This window comes from Larimichthys crocea, chromosome III (assembly GCF_000972845.2).
Source record: "Larimichthys crocea isolate SSNF chromosome III, L_crocea_2.0, whole genome shotgun sequence".
Classification (NCBI taxonomy): domain Eukaryota; kingdom Metazoa; phylum Chordata; class Actinopteri; family Sciaenidae; genus Larimichthys; species Larimichthys crocea.
The window spans coordinates 17245890-17270831 of record NC_040013.1 but is presented as its reverse complement, the minus strand read 5'-3'; the positions used below and the strand labels follow the sequence as shown (position 1 = coordinate 17270831).

The window sequence follows — 24942 nt, the reverse complement described above, 5'->3', positions numbered from 1 at the left end:
ATTTAATCCTGTGAAGCTTTCATTTTTGCTTGATGAATACAATAAATGTGTGTTGCTGATTCATTTTGCTACTGATGGACTACTAATGGACTAATCGTTCCAGCACTAAACTCAACAGCGCACAGTTGAGGATAACTTGGCCCGTTTGGACTAAATCCTGCCTTGCTGCTTGTACAGAGACGCTGCACAGTAATAAAACTCACACGGACAACTCATATAAAAACATCTTCTGCTCAAATGTCATCAATCACACCTGAGTAGAAACGTTGGTTAACAGCAGATGAATGGATGGCTTCCTCTACATGCCGAGAGCAGGGCAAGAAGGGGATGAAGTTGAGGGTATGAAGAGTGGTGAGAGGGGAAAGAGAGCAGGGCGATGAGGTGGATGACATTGTGCGTCTCTGAATGACAGAGAGACGGACAGACAGAGAGCGCGAGAGAGAGAGAGGGGGAGAAAGTGAAGCTATGTCCAGCCCATGGGAGATATTTAAGAGCAGCGGTCGTGACAAGAGCGTCAGGGTCATAACTCATCCTGTCTGTCCACTGTGGTTTATGGAGTGGGACAGAAACTGGTTGACAAAGAGAAGAGAATCCCCCCCACCCCACACACACACACACACACACAGGCCTGTCCTACTGCTGTACACAGAGCAAGCTGCTGACTGAGCACTTTGGGCCTGCTCAACTTCCCAACAAAAGGCCTGTTGTCTCCCTCTCTCTTGCTCCCCTCTTTCTATCACCCTCCTCTGTCTCTATGGCGTGTCCGTCCATTTAAGTGCGAGAAGACACCGAAACCACTCAGTGGGGAGGAAAAGAAATATAAGGAGTCAAAAAAAAGAAAGTTAAAAAAAAGGGAGGGATGGGGAGTTAGAGCGAATAAAAAAAATTTGTTAAATAAAAGCCACTAAAGCACGAGCAAAAGAAACCAAGAGGATGAGAAAAGTCGAACAGACAGCAGAAGAAGAAGAAGACTGTGGACGTTGCATCCTGTCAGGGAGAATTGTGTTGCCCTCCTCTCGGAGTGAGTTTAAATCACTGCAACAGTCCCTTGAATCTGAAAAAAAGAGCGAGGGGGAGGGGGGGGATGCGCAGGTACCTCTCTACCATTGTGCTGTTCCTTCAGGTAGAATATTGTCTGCGTAGCGCACGTACCCGAGGCAAGTAATCGGCTTTATTGCAGCCGCTTGGATTTATGAAATGACTTCAATTCGATTTGAGGATGCACAAATGCACTCCCGCTCTGCAACAGAACTTCAGGTCATGCTCAGCACTTTGATTAAACTGAAGTTAGAGAATTTGTTTTAAACAGGAAAAAAAAAAAAAATTATTTGTTTATGTTCCCTATAGTATGTGTGTCAAGAGTTTTCCAGCAAAACACTAATAATTTAGAGAGACTGATCTTTAAACAAATGAGCATGTGTGCACATCTGTATTATTTTCCTTTCGGAGTTAATTTCATAAGTGTGCGTGTATCATAAGGATGCACATCTGAGAACAAGAGCAAGGCGGCTCGGGAGGACGATGACTTAAGAGCAGATTGCTATCAGCAAGACTCATCACACACTCATATTCCCACTTGTCACACACCCTGCGTTGTTCACAGACACGCCGGGGCTCTGAAGATTTCACCTCTATGTGATGTTTCTACCAGCCTCTTTTACCTGGAGGTACTCTGTGAGTAGCTTCGCTCTTTGGTCTCTCTCTCAAGTGTCGTTAAAATGTGGTAATCACATCAGCCGATCACAACATGAAAAGATATTTCTTTTTAAAAACAACACTTAAGTCAAAAAAAGAGAAGGAGCCAAGAGCGTGGAGGCTAATACAAAAAGACTGTGGAGGAACGATAAAGCTCGCCTCACAGAGAGAGTTTACACCAGAGAGAGGAGAGCAGGGCCTAATCCTCTGTTGAATAACCACAGGCTGACTACCCAGACTCACAACTGGTACTCTCTCTTTCTCTCCTATTACAGGCCAGGTCAACTCTCAGGCCTCAGTGTTACAGTCTATAAAAAAGGTGTGTGAAGAAAAGCCCAAATCCACATCGTCGAGTCCAGCAGGAGTCGAGGAGGTTAACAGAGGGACCAATTTCGCAGCTACACAGAGGTAAACAACCTGTCAATGTGTTTCACAGCATTTCAGGATGAGTGTTATTCTGCAGCGGCAACTCTCAGTGCAAGGAAGTAATAAAGCTTACGGAAGCATCAGCGATACAGTCAGGGGAGCAGCAAGACACAAACTCAGCATTACCTGCTATGGGTCTCCTTGATAGTAGTACAAAAGAGACACGCTACTACTTTGCAGCTGTAAACTATGAATCGCGTTGTGTATTTAAAGCGAACACAGACATGTGCTTTTGAAATAAAGCTTCGGCTATGTTAAACTATGTGCAGGACAGCGCGCATGTGGCGTATGTCCAAGAGAAGAATCTCCTTCTCACTTTTGGATCTCAGGGCTCATCCTGCATCGAGGCCCCCCTGAGGGCATGACGCTGGTTGTGAGTAAGCCACTGGCTTCAGTTATTCAAACAAAAAGCAAAAACAGGCAAAACTAGGCAAGGGGTTTTTCACACTTGGTTGCCCTTGTTGTCTATGTGCAACAACTAACAACTAAAACCCAGTGAAGTGGAGGCGGTTGCTGTGGGGGACACAAGGACAAATCAAATGACTGACAATGGATAAACTATGATGTAGCATCAATGCATCGTGTTACTGTTTGCATACCTGCGTGGTTCTCTCTCTCTCTCTCTCTGCACACCGGGAAGGTGGACTGATGCTTTAGGTCTGTAAGCATGCATAAGCTGCAGGCACACGCACACCCAGGTCGATATGGACCAACATGTCAGCCTGTACACCCGTTGTCATGGAAACAAATCAGGTCTACCTAATGTAGCATAACCGTATCATGCCACTGATAACAAATTGGATATCAGTGGATTGATCTTGAGGGGAGATGGGAGGGTTTGTTCTCTCACAATGCACAATGAGTGTCAGAGGCTTCCTTTAGCAGCACATAGCAGGTATGTTGATCACAGGCTGTGCATTTACATCTGCAGGGCATGCATGCTGAATATTTAGTTTCAGGAAAAGATACAGGCTGGTGCATTTAACAGAGCAGCCAGTGAGAGATGCATACACACAAAAAAAAAAAGGTGTGACCACGTTGCAATCTTCATGATCATTCTGGTTCATAATAAATCATGCACACACACACACACACACGGTCTCCTTTAGCCAGACCACCCATATTGTACCAACAACATGGGGGTCACACAGCGAGTCTCTACATAATTATTTTTTATTATTTTTATGGAGCAGCTGGAGTGTTGCAGCTCTTACCGGTGGAGTGGTCCACAGGTCCACCGCCGTTGTTGCCGAACAGGGCAGCGTACAGGTCAGGGTATGCCTTCTCCAGGGCCACACACAGGTCGAGGAAATGGTCGCTCTCCTTGTTCATCAGCATCTTCAAAAGGTGGTCTACTTTCTCCGCGCTGGACGAACAGTTCTGGTCCAGCTCGAACCTATCGAGTTGACTCAAGGTACCAGAAACTATGAGCAGCTCAATCACTCGGTCCGCATCTGTTATGGACTCCAGTAAGTTCTGGTGGCACTGGTCTAGCAACTCTTTGTGCTTTGGCTCCATTGCTATCCGCTGTAGTTCCGTAGCTTTTCCAGCTAACCCCCCCACCCCCTAGACGGCCAAGTGGATGTAAAATCCTCAAAAGTACCGAGCGACTGCTGAACTTAACTTACCGCGGCTTGCAGAAGTTACCCCGAGCCACCACGGCATTAGCTTGCACGGGAGATCAATTTTTATAGCATGTTGAAAAAGGCACAAGAAGCCATATTTGTTGCCCAAGGCTGTTGACTGCACTAAACAGCGATACATTTTTCCATCTTACTCGTGTGTGGCAGCTTCAGGTCGTTTTTTGCTTCCCCTCGGAGTGAGCTTTAGCCGTACACATTGTCCTTCTTCTTGTGTATCATTTAACGCGCCCAAGGCGACTCAACCGCCGGGGAAAAACTCACGTAACTCCGCCGCTGATCCTCCAGTTACACTGTATCCTCCGCCATGTCTGAGCAACTCAGCAGCTGCTGCCCGCTGTCAATCAACGTGCCGTTCACTGACCATATATGGCGAAGAGGGGCGGGGCTTGAGGGGAAAACACACCCGTTTCTTCAATGGGCGTACACATCACGTCGTGTAGTACGTCGGAAATCTCAGGCGGAAAAAAAAAATGAGAATGGAGACAATTTGCATGAAAATATCGAGATGTATTAAAAACAGCGACGTGGTGGGGAAGGTGGGTAAACAATGAGTGTAAAGCAAACATATATATTTATCATCAAAATGCATGTTATCTGCAGTGGTGGAATGTAACTACACATCTACTCAAGTACTGTACTTAAGTACACGTTTGAGATTACCTTCAGAGAAAATGATTGTGCTTTTTTTACTCCCACTACATTTGTTTTATAGCTTCTTCTACCAGGTCACTATAATAATACAGTTACATCAGTCATAAGGTTTTAATAACCCTGTAACAGAACGCTACGCATTATAAATTATATGTTTACACAGGGACACAATTTCTGCATCCTATATCACATGCATGCATGCATACACTGCATATATCCACCTACTTCATATATGTCCAGTCAATATTTATTTCTTGGCACTATTTGCATTGTTTCCAATTTACAGAAACACTTGACTTCTATATAGATATTGTATTTTTATCTCCCTGTGAATTGTTCTTGGAACTGTGTGTAAGTACATTCAAAATACATACTTCACTTTGCAGATTTTACATACAAAACATATGATGAATTTACAAAATGTAATACTATGATTAGACAAACATATTAAATTACACAGCAGCATATAAAATAGTTTTTAAAAAGTAGCTCAATCACAACTAACTTTAACTGAATCTAATATTATCTAATCTAATATTGAATTAAAGTATTATGAGTACTTTTATTTTGTATACTATGCGTATATTTTACATTTTCTAATGCAGGACTTTTACTAGTAATGGAGTATTTTCATACCGCAGGATTAGTTGATCTGAATACTTCTTCCACCATTAGTTATCTGTTGTTATCTTTGTGCAAAATCCCTCAGTGTGATTGTGACTCACTATGTCATCATGCCGCATTACATGAATTGATGTCATAAAAAAGAATCTCATCACATAAAATCACGGTTATCCTCACTGACGATATTAAGTGTTTTATTCAGGGGAAAATGGTAATGCGGTGATAAAAATATAAGGATTTTATTCAGTCCCTGCACATACTGTCAGTGTAGCCACAGGCTTGTGCTCCATGTTTCTATATCCAAGCTGAGCTGCAACCAATTTTAGTGTGTACTGTATCTGGGTTGTTGGTAAGACAGAAGAGAGCTATATGTGAGCACATAAGAAATATGTCTGGACAACAAATGAAATGTGTATTTGGGTAGGATTTGTGAAATATAATAATATGATGATGATGATGAATACACTCCGCTTCCAGTCTACAGCTGAATAAAGATTGTTGGCACAGGGGCAGGCGTCTGCAGGCATACCTCTCAAACCGTGACCTTATTCATGCATGCACTGAATCTCATTGTGACATCTACAACTCTCTCTCTCTCTCTCTCTCTCTCTCTCTCTCTCTCCCACACTCCTCTCTGTGGTTCTCTACCATGCTGCTTCCATGGCTTGTGCAACCATGTGCTATCCCCTTTAGATGAAAAATTAATTACAATTCATTCATATCAAAGGGAAGCAAGTCTCTGTTGCTGACACAGATTGGATGGTTGTGTCTGTACCCTGCTTCTGAGGACACGCATTTGAATAGAGAAGACAGCATGATGCTTTTTATCTTGGGGGTACGAACAAGTTTATTATTTAGACAACAAGGTTGGTGATTCTATCTGTCTGATAATTTACTGAAATATTATTCAACAGATTTGTTTATCAGACAGCTTGGATCTAGGAAAGATAATAGCTTTATCTTTTATTAAGGAGACTGTCAACGAGTTTATCCATTATTTATCCTGGCCAAAAAGTCTGAAACAGAAAATGTTATGGATTTGTTTTATTTTATTGCCAGTGTGAATGAATGAATGGAGAGTTACTCAATAGAACACTGTCTGTGCTAAGGGTGGCAAAACAATAACTTTATTATCAACTCACTTTTGATTTACTTTTATTTACAGCGTATACACAGGTTTTATTCCCAGCAATGTTGTATCTAATTTCTCACTTTTCCTGTAATACTGCACAAAAATAATGTGTTCAATGAGCCAATGATGACATGTTAGGAGATAATATGTTTGCAGTCTTCCAGTATCATCATACTGACAATTTCAAAGACATTTTAACATGAAGTCATTATTTCACCGCACTACCGCAGACCTCAAGGCCATGTGAGAGGATTTCTAAATGATTAGAGTTATAATAAACATTAAACTAGGCAATCCCTGGATTTTTAATTAACAGTGAATTACACAGCCCTCAGCTGGATGCCTGCAACAGATGGGTTTCTGATCATAATGATATCAAGACTACAATGATGGCAGAGATATGCTGACACAATTTGAAATTACCTTATAAAATGATGCCCAAATTATCTTCTCAAAACTGATCTAATTGCATTTAATCTTCATTATAATTGTAGTTATTGTAATCAAACCTCCTATCTAACACCCTGAAGCCTTTTCTTGCCATTCCTGCTCAATTTTAACATGACTTGATCAAAAGTGATTCGTCCAGCATGGCTGTTATCCAAGCCCCCCTCCCCTCCCTTGACAGCACTGCAGACATGCTAGACTTGTTTAATGTGACCAAGGCAGGTTTATGGATGCCATCAATTCCACAGCTCTTCCCCCCTCCTCACTTCACAGAGTTATTGATCGGAGTGCAGTTAACTCGCACACACCACCGTAGCCAGCCGTGCGAAGAGCCACGTCTCCACAGTCAAGTGTATTCAACATTCTAAGTGAAGCCAACAGGGTGTAATAAGGCACTGAGAGCTCTATGTGCAGCCACGCATGCTGTCTTTACACCCATTGAGGAAAGAGAAATGATGTATCTATTGATTGAGTAAAATTATGTGTATTTACCTATTGGTTTTTGACATTGACTGATGCTTTTAACAGTTATTTTCAGAGAATTAAGACACTTGTTTATTATGTTGCCTGTATAATTTGAAACTGATTTGTGACCATAGGCATTGATCTAATGCATCATATAATGATCCATATTATTCACAGCTGTGGATTTTTTAAAGCAGCCGTTGGTGTCGAATAGAAACTTCGCTGCCCTCTCCTGGCAAAGTGAGTCTACTAACAGCATCAAAACAGTTAAGAGAAAGTTAGGACAGTTTTGAATATTATAACTATACTGTATATAAAAAGCATTTCTATTGTACATAAGGATTAATTTGCTTGTGAACCAGTGAAGGGATATATTAAGACATTCGTTTGAGATTTAAAGAAACATCTGTCTTCTATATCTATCTTATTTTATATTTGCAAGTAATGAACCTCAAATACTTCCAGTGTGTGTACTCAGTATTTATTTTCTAAGACTGCTAAAGATAAAATCACAACTTATGAAATGTAATGCTTGAGCTTTACATGCTTCAATGACAGATATACGGTACACAAATTAACACATCTGCTGCATATACAGCACAGCTACAATGAAGAAAAATTTAAGTGTAGACAATATATAGAAGAGATTATACGATTGCAAACATTAATAGACAACTTTGGTACTTAGCTGCTATGTATTCTATGTCCCACATTTTATTCAGTGTTCCTGAACATTACGACTTTGGCTAAAAAAATTTTTTGCCAGATATTACATATCTAATCATTTTGGCACAATTGATATACAATGTCTTAAAAAAAAGTATAGCTCTAAAAAGATACAAATATCTTGATTGTATGGCCATGTATATTAAACTCAAATATCCTGCAAAGATATCACAAGTGAAAAAATATAAAACCTTTGGTGCATATTGTATATGGAAGAAACAAAACAAAATGAAGTAATATTGGTGTAAAACAAGGTAAACATTACATTATGAGCACTGGCATGGCATGCAGCATTGCAGTTTGTGTATAGTGCATATAGATATTGCAAAGAGATTGATATTTATAGAAAATGTTTCAATAATGTTGTAACACGTTGGTTCCTTTTCAGTCACTGCCCCCACAGAACTTCAGTAGGAGCTTCTTGTAGTCTCCAGATGTGTCTCCCTGTTAATAAAACAAATAGATAAGTAAATTATTTAGATCTTTGTCAGAATCATATGTACTATTTTTATTTAATACAATATATGACAGATACTTACAGAGATGTGTGTGTACAGTGATTTGCCGTAGTTCTTGACATACTCCTGGCGGATATCCAGCATGTCAACCTCAGAACGGGTGACCATGATCCGGATCAGGGTTCTGTCTTTGGTCCCAGCTCCCTAAATATATGACAAATATGACAATAACAAATAATGCTACAGTCATTTAGTTATTAATAGAAAGTTACTACACAAACAAGACAGCGTGTCTCACCCTCATGGCCTTGTAAAGTCTCTCAGCAAAGTAGGCAGGTGTGTTCTTAATACACTTCACTGAAAGAGAGAAAACACTTAGTACCAACACAAGCACAATGAACTAATTAATTAAAACTTTGCCTTGTTCCCTTTTATACAAACAGACCACTAAATTTCTAATGAGTGCATTGTGAAGAGCACGTTCTAATATTCATCAGCATCATGTAAAGATAATGAAGAGAAAAAAAACAAACATATGTGCCATCTGAAAACTGAACCATGAAAAAACCAAAGGAATAGGATGGCAACAAAAATATTAAAGCTGCATTAATAAATATCAAATTCCATATATATAAGTAATGAAATTGCAATCCAGATGCCCGCAACACATTTCAAAAAAGTTTTAACAAGGGCATGTTTACCACTGCGTTACATCACCTTTTGTTCTAACAACTCAGTAAGCGTTTGGGAACTGAAGACACTAATAATTTAAGTTTTGAAAGTGAAATTCTTTCCTATTCTTGCTTGATATTTGCCTTCAGTTGCTCAACAGTCTGATGTCTCCAATGTCGTATTTTGCGCTTCATGATGTGCCACACTGGAGACAAATCTAGACAGGCAATCTAGACCTGCTCTCTTCTACTATGAAGCCACAGTGTTGTAACTGTTGTTGTAACATCTTTTTGATACAGCTTTCGCTTTATGGCATTTGTAGATGCAGTGACAGGATGTGTTTAATGTTCCTGAGCCCATGTAGCGTTATCCTTTTATCTGTGGGATGTTCCAGGTGGTTTTTGGGCATTCCACAACTTTCCTAGTCCTTTGTGATCCTGTCCCAAATGTTTTCAAATGTGTTGCAGGCATTAAAATCAGAATGACTGTTTACAAGTATCTACAAAAACAGTGTATCAGTTTGAACATTAAATATCTTGTCTTATTTTTGTCTATTTTTTTATATAAGAAGTAACATTAAGTCAACTTCTGGGAATCTTTCTGCCCCCTATTGGCGAATATTGATTAACACAGCTTTACAGCAAGTTATATTTTCAACAAAGTAAAAAGAGTGAAATGAAACACAACGGTAAAACTATGGCAAGCATGCCACACTGCACTGCACCTCACAATCAAAACACACAAACCTGATGTGCAAAACCATTGGAATGATTAAAATAAAAAAAGATGTAAAAAAAAAAAAACAACACATCTAAAAACAGGTTACAGTACCATAACTCTGAGAAATGTTGGCAAAAAAAAGGGGGAAAAACAAAGATTACGCATTTAACAGCACGCCTTCCTTCAGTATTATGTTAACGAAAGCGTGTCACGATAGTATACAACATAACGAGCATGGAAAATATTCTGTGGTTGAACGTCAAGCATACTGCCAACAAGCTTCTACGCTCGTCATTAACTAATTATGTGGAGCTGATTCAGACTTGCACAATACATGGGTGTGGCCCCTCTAAGAATAGACTTAATGCATGTGACTTCTTACCCACTGCCAACATTCCACTCTCGAGATCTCCGGACATCTCCCTGTCGATGCTCTTCTCGATATCTCTGCCACACATCTTCTGGTACTCTAGGAACACTACAGACACAGACACACACCATCAGTGATATGGCTCACAACAGTTTGCATAATTTGCAATTGTGGCCTGATTCTCAATTATCCATTAAGAGGTTTTAAATCTTGAACATTATGTTAGTTTATGGTTTTGGATATGTCTTCATAAAGAATACCTGCTCTGAGATGGGGTTTGCTCCTGGCACACAAAATAGCATTGAATTTGGACTCATCTGTTCCCAGCTTGTTTTCTCCAGCAGAATACAGGGCCTATAAAAGGAGAACAGTAATGTGTAAATATTGATACAATCAATAGGTCATCTAGTTAACAACATCAAAATTACCAAGTTGCAGATAAATCATCAAACATGAAGAATCATGAAGTCTCTACCTGAGCATCCTGTTTAGCCAGAGAGATGTCAACAGTTTCACGTTCATCACGATTACCCTACAAAATACAGAACGAAGCATTCCTAATTAAATCTGGAAATGCTTGCTAAGAGACGTCAGTTATAGAGGTAATTAATTAGCATCATATCTGTACCTGGGAAAGAGAAATCAGGAGCCTGCGGAAGTGGCCTGAGGTATCTCCACTGATGGCATCCTCGAGTGATTTCTTGTATTCTAAGAATGGTAATAAAAAGTAATTGTAATAACAAAAACAGAACACACACAAATACATAGCTTCATGCAATAGTGATTTTTGAAGGCTGATGAATATATTTAGATTGAAGTTGGTAATAATTTGAATATTTTGTTTTTACACTTTTCTCATCTTTGAAAATAAACCAAACATTGTGCAGCTGCATTCAAATGACTCGGGGGAAACTAGGATACTGTGGATTAATACATACATGCATAAAAAATAAAAGCAAAACAACCAAATAATTACAATAGGATGAAGAAGAATTATATTATTATTATTATTATTATTATTATTATTAACTAAAGTGCTACATGACTTTATGTGAGATAGATTCCTTTTACAAATTTGATGGTGGTACCTAAATCCAGATGCACACTGACCTTATCCACTAAACGTAATAAAACGCTTTCCACGGTTTTGTGATGCTGACTGATAAAGAAGAGGAGAACAGGAGAGGAAAGCAGTGCATTAGCCACCCTGAGGCATCTCACCTTGTTTGTAAATGCGACATATCTCCTTGATTTCAGCATTAGAGCGAGAAGACAGGATCTCTATCAGACAGGCTTCATCAGTTCCAGCTCCCTGTTAGGAAGACAGAACAACTTCTTATCTGACAACCTCATTCTCTGGCCTTGTGGCAGCGTGAAATTCTTCCTGTTTATTTTTGTTCAGTGAATTCATTAATGCATTCAAACTTAGAACTAATGCAGTTCTTTGTAATAATGTAACATAAACATTGTTTCTTTATCGAACCATTTTCATAATAAAAAATAAGTAAATGTGCAAAACCACATAATAATAATAATAATAATAATAATGGATTTTAAATTAGCATTTACCTTTATGGCACTGTTGAGCTCATAGGCATCAAACTCAGCTGGGGTCTTCAAAGTGGCCATGACAAGCTTCCTGAAGTCTCCAGACAGTTCTGAATGCAGATCCTTAATCAGATCCTGAAAATGGAAACATGTTTGGAATAACTCAAAACCATCATTAACTGCTGCTGTGAAAAACTTTCTTGCTATAATGAGCTCTGAGGACATCCAATACCCTCTCCATTTTACTGGCAGCACAAGCACCTGTTCTCTACTCGTCACCATTATGCAGCGTTAGGTAATGCACACTGAGCTCTGTATGATTCTATGTGAAGTATTTTTTTTAAACAGATAGCCTGCAAAGGAAAATAGAACCAAGTATCACATTAACCTCTTAAAAACCTGATAATAAAAATGGACTGTTACCTTTCCATAGGACGTTTTGTAGGCTCGGGGCAAAGGTACGCGCTGCTTGTTGGAGCGACTCCCCAGTAAGTCGATGATAGCTTGCTCATCAGTTCCTACACAATGTTAAAGCAGAGACAGGTCACAGGTATTTAAAATGCCTTCATTTCCAATTAGCATTTCATTTATACTTACAAATACCATTCATACTTAATTACAAATATCTTTATAAGTATAAAAGCTATAATATCAAGAAAATTAAAGAAATTCTTCCAAGAAACTTCAAAAAGGACAACATCCAGTGTATTCAAGTTCTGTCTATAGCACTTACCAAAGCCCTTCATGGCTTTCCTCAGGACCTCCACATCTTTAAGTGGGTCAGCTCCAGGATAGTCCTTGATTGTTCCCCTGAATCCTCTCTGATAAGACAAACAATACAAAATTTTCCACAATGGAACATGTGCTATTTCATTTTTTTTTTTATAACCAAAAGCTTTGAAATCTATCATAATATAGTTAAGTATTATATTACATTGATAGCTGGAGCTATCGGCATGGCTCCTCCTCCGTAGGCTGGCATGGACGGATTTGGGTAGGCTGGCATGGGTGCTGGTGCTCCTCCATAACCAGGCATTGATGGGTTAGGTGCGGGTGCTCCTCCATAACCAGCCATTGGTGGGTTGGGTGATGGTGCACGGGGATATCCTTGCATTGGCTGGCCAGGCTGACCAGGGTAGCCCATACCAGGAGCTTGGTTTGGGGGCATGGTCCCTCCTGGCTGTGGGTACAGGCCATATGACTGTTGGTTAGGGACGGAGGCACCATACCCGATAGGCTGAGGGCCAGATGGGTACCCCCGAGGGGCTTGGGGGTACATGGATGGGTTTGGAGTAAAACCCCCCATGCCTGCAGAGCTCTGACTGCCCTGTGATATGGAAAGATTGGCATCCCATAATTTGTGCACAGATCCTCAAAGATTATGTTATGCAAAGCACAAGTAGAGACAAAGTGTGGCCATGCTATATGATAGAAATGGATGGAAAATCATATATCTAGTAACACAAAATGAGAATACGTGACACAGACAAGACGATGACTCAGAAAAGTAAAAGGGGTAAAAGGTTGCATCAGAATGAAAGGTTTCAGAAGCATGGATAAGATTGAAGTATGTGACGATTTTTTCTCATGCAAGAGACCTAAAGAAGAGATGCTGACAGAGAAAATGGCAATGCTGAGGATGTTAAAATGCTGACTTTGGAAAAGTCTTACCGTAAACTGAAACGACCTGATATTCCATGAACGGCTGTGTAATTCATTCTAACTGGAATATTCAACGCAATTATCTGATGTTGCATTACAAATACATTACGAATTTTCTGAGTGCAGGTGAGGGGGGGAATTTCTTTTTTTTTTCTTCTTTTTTTTAAGGCTAAACTCACCATGCCAGCGTTGTATCCAGGGTTGGATAAGCTGTCGAGACCAATGGAGGGATATCCACCGGTAGGGCCACCGCCCCAACTGCCTGCAGTAAACAACAAAAGCGAAACTGTTCAGGAAAGTTGAGGATGTATTGTGCTACTGAACTGGGAATATTAGGCTAAGACAGGAATGAGCCTTCTTACTGGAACTTCCTTTTTCTCACTTTCCATCGAGTTAACGGGAAGGTGAAAGAGTGCTGGCCAGAGAAAGAGAGTACTATGTGATGTCAAAGATGGACTTGTGGGCCTTGTTTCTCTTAGCAACAGCGGTGGTTTGTTTGTTTTGGAGGGAAAAAAAAATAAAAATTCCACTCTGTTAACTATACGTCTCATGATCCCTGCTGCCTGCAAACACGACAAAACTGACTCACCCTTTCTGAAATAGCCACCAGAATACCTTGACCTTAAGACTACTTACAACACAACAACGACTGCTACATCACTTTATTTCTCTGAATTTAAATATAGGTCAATATCACTCATGTTTGTAACAGAAATATGAAAGCTAAAACCAGCCGTCTATTAGCTTAGTTTAGCACAACGAATGGAAAAAGGGAAACAGCTTGCCTGGCTCTCAACTCAACCTTTATTTATAAAGCACATTTAAAAACAACTGAGGTTGACCAAAGTGTTGTACAGGTTAATCCAAATAATTAAACACTATATATATAATATATATATATAATATATATATATATATATATATATAATATAATATTATATATAATATATATAATAAAAATACCATGATTAGAAAAGGTTAAGAAAATGCTAAGATATTTAAGCTTGGTTAAAAGCCAGGGAGAAAAAGCTCTGTCCAAAACTAAGAAAATCTCTAAAAACTAATCGACGTATTATATCATGTTTGTATGACAGTGGACAAGGATGTCACCATGCCAAAGTAAGATATAGCTCAGCACAACCCGCCATAGAACCAAGTGTGTTTTTTTTTGTGTCTGTGGATTAAACAGACAGTATATAACACCTTCGTTATGAGCTGTAGGTCTGCTAGACAGACATGTTATTTTTTACTTTTGACAGAGCCAGGCTACTTGTTCCCTGCTCCCAGTCTTTATGCTAAAATAAGATAACAGGCTGCTGGCAGAAAATGTCAAAAAAAAAAGTGTCAAAATGTCCTTGAACAATGTTGTGCGGCGGCTTACCTGGTGGTGGTGCCTGTGGGAGCCTCCTGCCTGTGGCGGATATCCTCCAGCCTGCGGAGGATAGCCACCAGCTGTGGGGGATAGCCGCAGCCTGGGGGGGATAACCACCAGCCTGTGGAGGATAGCCCCCAGCCGGTGGAGGGTATCCAGGCTGAGGTGGGTAAGCACCAGGTTGTGAGGGTAAGCACCAGGCTGTGGAGGGTAGCCGCTGCCTGAGGGGGTATCCAGGGTAGCTCATGGCTTCAACATAAAGAGAACAGAACTGTCAATCAAAAGACGGCCAAAAATGACCAATTATTTACATCTTGTGCAGCTACTTAGACAAACATGCCTTTTACGTGTTGGTGAAGGACAATTTAAAGAAAGAACGCTACACAGTTTATAGCACCCTGAATGCCAGCCATACTTACAACGCACTGACATAGAAACCAGAGAGCTGAAAACACACCCTGTTGTAAAGCTGCTCCTCCTTATCTATCCCAGCTGGGCACAATTCTCACTGACAAGAGATGAACTATTTGATGAACAAGAACTTAAGTCAAGTCCTTGACCCAGTGTAGTACCTTTTAACGCCACAGTCATTGCTTTTGAATATAACAATGTATAACAATTAACGAAGGGAACTCTTAATTCCCGGCCGTTGGATCACAGACATTTTTAGCTGAGTGGCGGGCTGGGTTAAGTCTAGAGTACAAAAATCCTGTTTTCCCATAGGCTTTCTTGTTCCATGGTAAAACTGAGCTCATGGACTTGAGTGGAACAGTTTTGTCTGCTTTGCATTTTAGGGACATAGAAGAAAAAAAGAAAAATTTCTTTTGACGTTTTTGTGTTTGAATAGCACACAGTGCCCTGTGAAGCAATTGTTGACCAATCTCATCAAGTTTTTATAGGCAAAAATGATCCGGAGTCACAAGCCTTAGCTGTTAAATGAATACTTTCAACATATACTCCTTTCATGATCCAATGCCCATCACAGGAATTTAACTGACTCAAAGCGAGCTTGTGAAATACTTTCCAACGGTTAAAAAAAAACACATTTGGTCAGAACAAATGGTGTTTGTCTGCTGAGACATATCACACATTTAATTGCTGGTTTCAGGTGCAAAGCCTCACTGTCTGTCACACGTCAAACGTGAGGAAGAAGAAAAACAACAACTTGAAACCACATATAGCAACACAGCTGCAAATATTCACACCTTGCACATCATTTTTTTTGCTCAGGGAGTTGAGGGGGTTGCTGATTAAGAATATAGTGTTGTTAAATATAGTTTATTTATTCAAAGTCACGATAAGAGGTGATTACGGACAGTGACTGCCTGGCTAAGACCAAACATAAAGACGTTGCTAAGGTGATTAGAATATCTTGACTGGTCAGTACACCTGCATTGTTACTAAAAAACATGCTAACAGGTTATGTTAACCGTAAAAAACAGGCATTTAAACTATATAACACGAACAGGAAAAGTGTGGTCGCTAATACAAGCCTGCTTCAGGCCTGTACAAGTCTCCTACTGAAAACTAGCCAGGCTGGTTACTTCCCAGCGCAGTTTTACATAATGCAGCTTTATCTGCTCTGTTCCGAGCTTAGCCACGTTAGCTTCTAGGCTAACCATAAATAAACTAATAGTATTCAAGCAGCTGGATAACGTTACAACAACCACAGACTTAGTATTTCGTTGCCTTAAATGGCTGAGCTAAATCCATAAAGCTGTGTAAGGTTGGCATGCTAACGAAGAGCGATCGAGCGCAGTAACGTAGACAAAAGACAGCAAAATAGTTACCACTTATCCAAATAATAACTTCTATCGTGTCGCTAATGCATTACTACTCTCTTCTATCTATCTAGGGTTGCTTTAGTTAGTTGTTTGATTCGAGCACTTACTTTAGTCTGCTTCTGTCCTTTCCTGGAAGACGTATTACTTCAGACCAGTCCCTGTTTTGACTGTATTTAAGCAGAGAGTACAGTGGGTGGGGACTCTTGACTTCCATGTAGGGCTCCCCACCCGAGCAGTGACAGGCCTATCATGTGACAACAGCCAAAAAACAAATAGTGTTCATTCTGAGACATATAACCACATCAGTGACATGATGGAAAATGTGACAGACGGACCTCACCTGATGTTTAACAAAAGGTATATATAGTTAAAACTAAGTTAAAGTACCTGTTAATGCTGTGTTTCAGCTACGTCAACTCATACATCACATAATAATAGTATAGTATAGTATAGTAGTAGTCATATGTAACAGCAACATTTTGTCACAATGTTTAAAAAACTGGTGTGAATTTTTGAGAGTCACTTTTTTTGCACATTTACAACAACATATTGTCAACTTAGAGCTATTTCAAATATTTAAATCAAATGTTAAATGTTACATCTAATGTTAGATCTAGTGTTAAATCTAAATCTAAATGTTAAATCTAAATGTTAAATTTTAAATGTTAAATCAAATCTAAATGTAAAGCTAAATGTTAAATCTAAATCTAAATGTTAAATCAAATGTTAAATTTAAATGTTAACTCTAAATCTAAATGTAAGATCTAAATGTTAAATCTAAATGTTTAAATCTAAATGTTAACTCTAAATATCTAAATGTTAGATCTAAATGTTAAATCTAAGTCTAAATGTTAAATCTAAATATTAAAACTAAATCTAAATGTTAAATCTAAATGTTAAATGTGCTGTTATTTTCAGCGTGAGCCGTTTAACAACGGCATATATATTGCTTTTTTTACGTAAGCTGTGTGAGTGTCATTTTTCTCAAAGTGCTGTATAACTTGTTTGTCAGTGGTTGTGATGTGATGTCAGTAACCAACAGAGAGTTTGTATTTTAGCCAACTCCACGTCATCAGCCCTACTCTGCCTTTGCACGAATGCACAGATTATGTAAGATTACTCAACTCTAGTCTACTCGTAGTGTGGTGTGTATTCATATATGTATATATGTATGTATTTTTGTGCGTGTGTGTAGGACATTTGCCACAGAGGGAGCCCTTTCTAAAGTTTCTCCATATCCACACCATGGCGAGCCTGCCACCAACAGGTTGTTTGTAGGCGAGACCCACTCAGGAGAGTTCTCCCCTGATGTGAGTAGCTGATTTTATTGATTCATCTACTGATTTATTGATTGTTTCAGTCTTGCACACGAGTTTTTAGTTTACAGATGGCTGAATGACATTAATTTCAGGTTATTTGTCATATACAGGTAAACACAGGGCAATAAAATGTATTGGACGGAGAGGAACCGGTCAGCTCAGCTAGCTAAAAAAGAATAATATAAAGTACAAAATATATAATATAGTGCAAAAAGATATGAAAAAAATGTATAATTCATTAATCAGTGACAGAATTGGATAGGTATACGGAAACACTGTTTGATTGTGATATCAAATTGGCATTTGCTACATTATAAGTCAATATAAATCACATGGACATCCAAAGAGTTGTGTAACTACTCACATCTCTGCCTGAAAAACACATATCCCACACACAAAGAGAGAGAAGACCTAGATATTCTGATAATTGTAAATAAGTCATGATAGATATCATATAGCTTAAATATATAACCAAATAGACCCATAACTCAAGAACACAAAGATGGGCTCTTCAGTGTGAGAGCAGATGAAACCATTTCTCTCTATCAGTGGGGTACTAATGAATATTCATACAACTAGACGCTGATTGGCCTGCGTCCTTGGTGGACGCAGAGCCGTCATAATCTATTCAAAAAGCCTCTCTCGCTCCCCGCTGCAATAAAGGCAGATAGCGGACCATGGGGAGCAGGGGAAAACTTTTTATACTGACATGTTAGCGCAATGACTTTTGAGTAACATCTAACTGGGACGAGGCTCCCGGCGTGAGGAGGACAGTGCTCTTTAACGGGAAGACAAAAAGAGCACTTGCCATCTTGCCGGGATACGGGAACGAAAAAGCAGACGGCAAGAAGAGTTGAGACGAGTCCAAGAGAAGTCGGTGGAAAAACCAGTTTCAGTTTCCATTTTTGAAAGATGAGCTTGTTGTCTGCCAAGACACGAGTGCCTCCGTGTACCAGCCGCGCAACTTCTAACTGGCTATCTATCTCTCCTTACAAGACCCCCACCAGACCAGCGCTTTTGACGCGTTTAGACCCGAACCCAACTCTCCCACCGGATCTCAATTTCAGCAAGACCCCGCAGCGGCGGATTTGAGCTTGCCTTCCTGAACTCCAACTATCTCAACAATTTCTTTCAGCTGCAGCGGAATGAGGTGAAATATGGCATGAGCATTTAATTTGGTGGCTGAATTTACTACAGCAGGAAACTGATTTATCTGTTGACTGTGGCGCGTCTGTGGCAAATGTTTTAGCAGGTACAGCATGGGCTATTCTGGTAGGATAGCATAACCTCCATGATATTTGAACGTGGGCAATAATAATGTTGAAAAAGTCCTGGAAAGTCTCTCTCTCTCTTTGTATAAAACACAAAAGTTGGATTGCTGTAAATATCATCACTGTAAAACTGTAAGCTTAAAGAAATACTAGTCCTCTAATTATGATATGTCTCAGTATCGTTTAGATTCTAAATACACTAACAGTAAGAGTGTCATAATGTGACTATAAATCACTTATTATTACTTTCAGTCATACCTGACCAGGAATATTAAAAATAATTTAATCTACTAATACTAAATAAATCAACAAAAATTTTCTATATGACACATTCCATTTCTTTCCCTATCATGTCATTAAATAATTCAGGATGATTTGATTCAATTAATAAGGTTAGATTGTTAAGCAAACACTGTTTTAATCAGACATGTCTCTGATCAGAGAAGTAAGGAAAGACAGATGGAAAATATCCTCCTCCTGCACACCTCTGCCTGGAGAGGGAAGGCCACTGCAGCCCCTGCTGAGGTCTGCTGTCTCTGACTTCTTCAAATAGACCTGGTTGTGCAAACAAATCAGTACTTGTTACATATTAGCTATTTTTGTAGCTCGGGGTAATTTTAGGGACAAAGCCTGATAATGTTGCAGGCTGCAAACCTGTCTGCAGCACGCATGTTGAAAAAGGACCAGAAACGACGACGGCGGCGCTGTGGCCGTTTCCTCAACTCACCCCCATACACACATGCATACATACACAGGCACGGATAAATAACCACATGTGGTGGGCAAAAATTAAAGAGCGCACAGCAGCTCTCCTGTGTTTGAGTTCCTTAGATCCATGTTACTATGGGCTATGTGTGGAAACAGGGAGGAATGGCGTATTCACCATCTAGACCCAGTGTCTTTATCACGGGTGGAACCATAGAGCCTTTGAAGTCATTTATACATAAACAGTCCCCTGAAAATTGGGTGTGCACATTATACATTACACGCGATTGTGTAATGCCATTCCAATCCACAAGTGTTTCAAACTGAGGGAACACATACAGTCTGGAAACTGTTTAAGGGGTGGAGATTTTGCAACACACTTTCCCCAGCTATGCCAAGTAAATAAACCACTACACTGAATTTGATTGAGATGAGTAATGCATGTGGTTGTTTTTGCACTGGGATCAACCAACAGTCCACTTAAAGTAAAATGTGTGTGAATGTATGAATTTGTTGATGACGGAAAAAAACCCATTTGTAGCACAACGCAAGTATGCTACCACAATCTCGTGTGATGGCTTTGCATGAATGTTTGGTACTTTTCACCCAATATTATGTAGTTTCGGACTAAGAAGACAAAAAAAAACAACAACTTGCATGTGAAGTATTTATAACCATTTTGAACTTATCTGACCTAATAGTACTTGTAATTCCTGCGGAATCTATTCTACTTCAATCAGTACCTTCCTTAAAGTTTCCATGTGTGATGGTGTCCTGCTGTGCTTGAACTCATGCATGGACCTGTGAAAAACGGTCACAGATTGCTAGAGTTTTACTTCATTATTTGGACACACAGTGACTGGTTTAGTCCTATTGTGTTGGCTAACGCTTACACATCCATCGCCACAGACATAAACATCACTCTCCTGCTGAATCACTCACTCGCTCCCACTAACTCACTCACTCATCCTCACTCACTCACTCCACAGACACACAGAAAAACAAACGTCTCACCCACCATTAGCAGATGTGTGTGAAATCAGTTTCCTCTGGGCTGACATGAGGACGTTTCAGGCCAAAGTGAAGAAATGTGAGGAGCATCAACCGATGAAGTTTCCTGTTTTTATTTGTTAAATAATTTAACAAATCTGCACTAAGACTTAAGTTTGGTGAATAACACAACATGTACATTTCCACAAGGAGTGGTAATACGAACACAAGCAATACGGCAGGAGCTTAACACATGGCGGATGGAAAACTTGAGAAACCACCGTAGCGCTTGATTTACGACGACTACATGTAATAAATGAACACGAGTCTTGAAGCTGGAGCTGGTTAACAAGACAATCTCACAGCCTGCAGATAAAGATTTGGCTTTCAGCCCCAAGCCAGGTTCCAAGTGCAACATTAAACATAACAGTGACATAATATCTAGATGCAAACCTGTTCCCCAAACTGTCAGTGATGAGGAGGATTTTATTATGGATTTGCTAGTGACATTTTTACTTGAGAGTGGTGTCTCAAAACATTTGTTATTAGTGCATTCAACTATTTATGTCAAGGCAGATGACTGGTTGACTATTTGTTTAGCCCCTTGTCCACACGGGTTAATTACATGACCATCAAGAATAAAAATGTCAGCACAAATCACTATAATTTCACCAAGGGTCAATCCCGTCTATCCGTTGGATCGTATTCACAACAGAGGAAGGCAATGAATGAAAAGGGAAATAAGGGACTGCAGGCAATGCTTTCACTGTTATTAATATTCAGACGGCATCTTCTGAATACACTGGCCCCTGTGGCATGCACACTCTGCGTTCGTGGCGCCAAGCAGACTACAAACATGACCATGTTGAGTTTACCGCCAACAGTGCATGGTGACATTGCATGTTCCACAGGCTGGTGAGGGAACATCCTCCCATCTTGTTTGCAATGAGTCCTATCCTCGTGAAGTCCTGTCTTTCTCTGTGGACGCTCAGTACTTTTCCAGCTCATGAGCACAGCTGGGCCTCTGGCCAGATGTTCTGAATTTAATGAGAGAAATGATCTTGGAGGGATCTTTTTTTTTTTTTTTCTAATTTTTTTCGCACACGAAATAGGACAGCTTGCTCTCAAGGAAATTAGTGATTAACTCACATTTTAAAGACCCCAAACCAGAAATGCAATATTTATGTGATTATCTTGTATGCGGTAATGTGTCCAGCATACTATATGTAGCAAGTGACACTTTATGGACCTCTGTGGTTTGGGAGTTGTATGTGAATTGAGTGGGCAGAGCGCCACAACTTATTCATGTAGATTATATTATACTTGACACATTTTAGACATAAACTAACAGGTTAAAGTTGAACGCTTGTGTGATACTGTTCTTGTTTTGTAGGCCTTAAACAACAACGTGTATAAAAAGTGTCACCCTATGGGCCCCTGAACAACATCGTGGACGGACTCACCTCCCTGACGGACACCATTTCTCAGACCTTCCCTTTCTTCAGGAGCCAAGGAAACCCAACAAAAGCCCCCACCAAACTACCTGTGCCACCTGTGCTTCACACAAGGCCATTATATTAAAGACTGCCCTCAGGTGAGACTCATAACACATATATATTAACAAACTACACAATAGCTTATCTTGTGGTGGGTTGAGTTACCTTCATGTTTCATTGCTAGTCTATGTTTGCATTGCAATAACTGTGACTGCATATTTCTTCTTCACGTTTTTTTTGGTTCAACAGCCAGTGATGGCACTAAAAGCCATGCCTGCTCCTTCCAGCCGTCTGTCTTTCTCTCTCTCCCTCCTCTCTCTTCTAGCTCTCCTCTCCTCTCGCGTCCGCGTCTTCTTGGTGCTCTGCTCTGACCTACTTTGTTATAAACAGGCTGGCCTCTGTCCTTTCTGAGTCATGGTGTGTGTGGTGTGTGGTGTTGGTGGTGTGTGTTTGTGGTGGTGGTTGTGAGTGGTGTCGGCTTTCGTGTGCATCTAAGCTTGCCTGCAGCAAACACACAAGAGGTCATCTGTTATAACCATGATAATAACCGTTGGACTAACTGAAGAGTCTAACTGTCTTCCTTTGCATTGAGATCATCGCGTTAGCTTGTTGCATGTTTTCCACTAGAAGAAAGAAAAAAACAACAACAAAAAAACAAATACTAATAACAACAGCCGTCCTTTTCCTGACATCAGAAAAGAGGTTTTATTAATCCACAAAGTCAACAGAGTTCAAATTCTGTGCTCTGCCTCTTCCACTTCCCACTGACTCGAGTCCTGGTTATGATGCAGGGACTTTTTTCGAGGCACCACGATAAATCTACTTTGGAGGACTACCAGTGGAGGTTTGAGCACTCTAATAGTGTGACTAATTGGGTTCATCTCCCGTAATTAAATACCCTCATGGTCAGCACAAGGAGAATGTCAGGTTGTTTAAATCAACACACCTGCCAACTTACTTTAAAATGAGGTGGGGCAGACTTCTGACAGGCTGTGTTGGTAGCGCTGATTATCGATAGTAAAAGTGAGGGTAATGGCAGATTGTCAACATCTCATTGTATAATTACAGGCAAAGATAGTTGTACAAGATATTTTTATAATAATTCATGTCCACTAGGGCTGGTAACATTCCCAAATTGAATTCGAATATTAGTCTTAAAGAATGTCGAATATCGAATATATTCGAATATTCTTAATGAATTAATTAATTGTTTTCGCCCCCACCACCCCCACCCACCCCCCACACCCGACCCCCCCCACCACCCACCCACCCCCACCCCCCACCACCCACCCCACAACCCCCCCCCCCCCCCCCCACCACCCACCCCCCCACACCCACCCCCCCCCAACACCAAACCCACCCCCCCAAACACCCAAAAACCCACCAACCACCAACCCCCCCCACCCACCCCCCCGAGAATAGGAACTTTCATTGTAACAAACAGGATTGTAAAAAGTAACCCCCCGTTATAATCCAAGCAGAGGGGCGTTGCACTGCCAATGTCAAGAAAAACGACCAGTGGTAGTCCAAAACGGCTGATTTATTTGTATTGTCGGTCTCAAACTAAATCCAAGAGTCATGTTCAACATGTTACATTTGTGGTAACTTCAGTGCAATTTAATTATGCAAAACTGTACTCTCATCGGGATCACTGGTGTGTAGCCTGCTTCTTCATTGAGGTGGGAAGCGGGATGGGGGGGGTGCTCCTTGTTGTGTCCACGTGACTGCAGAATAGCTAACGAACGGTCAGTAAGGGAGCACATGGGACACAACGGAGGAGAATCAAGGCGCGCCGCGCTGGGCCCTGACAATAAGTAAATATCGATATTATTTTAATACGGGTTTCGAATATACAAATATTTTTTATCATATTCATAATATTCGAAATTCCGAATATTAGTTAGCTAAACCAAGTCCTAATGTCCACTTAACTATACACTATAGCTATGAGTGATATGTTGGTGTAGTTTTGAAGTTGTTTTAAGGGAGGAATGACTATGAAGTTGCTGTGGTAGATCTGTCATTGTTGTGTGTACATAGAGCCTTGTAAACTCATGTGGCCGGGACGGTGCCGGAGTGATCTGATGTAAATGGGAACACAATGCACTGTCCCTCGGAATTTAGGAATTTTTACCCAGTTGCGTTTTTTTTTTTTTTTTTTTGTCTCATGGACCTAATAATAAATTCTCCTTCTCTTTTCCGCTTTCGTCTTTTTCCTCTTCCTCCTTTTGGCCTAGCCCATATTTCCTTCTCTCCTTGTTCCCTGGGTGGAGGTGCAAAGCCAACCCCAGCCCAGTTTTCTTTTTGCAGGAAGGTAATGAAGAGCAGATGTGAGATTAAAATGGCTTTGACTCGCTTTAATGACATTTGATGATGAATTCGCAAGAGGTCTGTAAAAACCTGTGTATTGAGTGAAATAATCTCTTGTGGACAGCTCAAACTGCACGGTGGGGGAATTAGATCATCTGTTGTCAAAAAAAATCTATGGGAATTCTGGATTGTAAGTATATCATACACACGAACGTTTGCCTTGGTTTTTTTTTCCTTTAAGTAATGCTGTAGTTTGTTAAGTGAAGGCATTGATCAATGATACTGAATACTCAACATTGGAGCAGGTGGTACATGAAGTAATACATACATCATCGTAAAGTCATATTTATTTAAAACCACATGCTTGCACAGTTAAACTGATCATCTCATTGACTTTATTAGGCTGAGCTGCAGTAGAGAAGTGAATTCACTCTTCCATAATGTAAGTGTTCAGGA

General features: G+C 40.2%; 2 protein-coding genes and 1 pseudogene across 6 annotated transcripts in view; 1 reads left to right on the top strand and 2 right to left on the bottom strand.

Annotated features, from left to right (window-relative positions):
- Positions 1-4099, bottom strand: part of dlg5a (discs, large homolog 5a (Drosophila)) — a 33327-nt gene extending 29228 nt beyond the window's left edge. For both annotated transcript variants that reach the window (XM_010745486.3, XM_010745494.3), the window contains exon 1: positions 3336-4099. In XM_010745486.3, the coding sequence (XP_010743788.2) occupies positions 3336-3639 (304 nt within the window). In that variant the 5' untranslated portion in view covers positions 3640-4099. The remainder of the gene's footprint in view (positions 1-3335) is intronic.
- A 3447-nt stretch (positions 4100-7546) lies between these two features.
- Positions 7547-24942, bottom strand: part of anxa11a (annexin A11a) — a 20024-nt gene continuing 2628 nt past the window's right edge. For 2 of the 4 annotated variants that reach the window (XM_019258739.2, XM_019258738.2), the window contains exons 3-15: positions 13419-13501; positions 12512-12904; positions 12311-12398; positions 12001-12095; positions 11599-11712; positions 11251-11341; positions 10658-10737; positions 10505-10561; positions 10290-10383; positions 10042-10137; positions 8566-8624; positions 8349-8471; positions 7547-8253 (exon numbers count right to left, since the gene is read on the bottom strand). In XM_019258739.2, coding sequence (XP_019114284.2) covers positions 8194-8253; positions 8349-8471; positions 8566-8624; positions 10042-10137; positions 10290-10383; positions 10505-10561; positions 10658-10737; positions 11251-11341; positions 11599-11712; positions 12001-12095; positions 12311-12398; positions 12512-12904; positions 13419-13501 — 1433 coding nt within the window. In that variant the 3' untranslated portion in view covers positions 7547-8193. Of the gene's footprint in view, positions 8254-8348; positions 8472-8565; positions 8625-9770; positions 9778-10041; positions 10138-10289; positions 10384-10504; positions 10562-10657; positions 10738-11250; positions 11342-11598; positions 11713-12000; positions 12096-12310; positions 12399-12511; positions 12905-13418; positions 13502-24942 lie in introns of those variants that run through there. The other 2 variants (XM_027278036.1, XM_027278037.1) reach the window with 2 other exon arrangements.
- On the top strand, positions 17641-24903 carry LOC113745690 (zinc finger CCHC domain-containing protein 24-like; annotated as a pseudogene).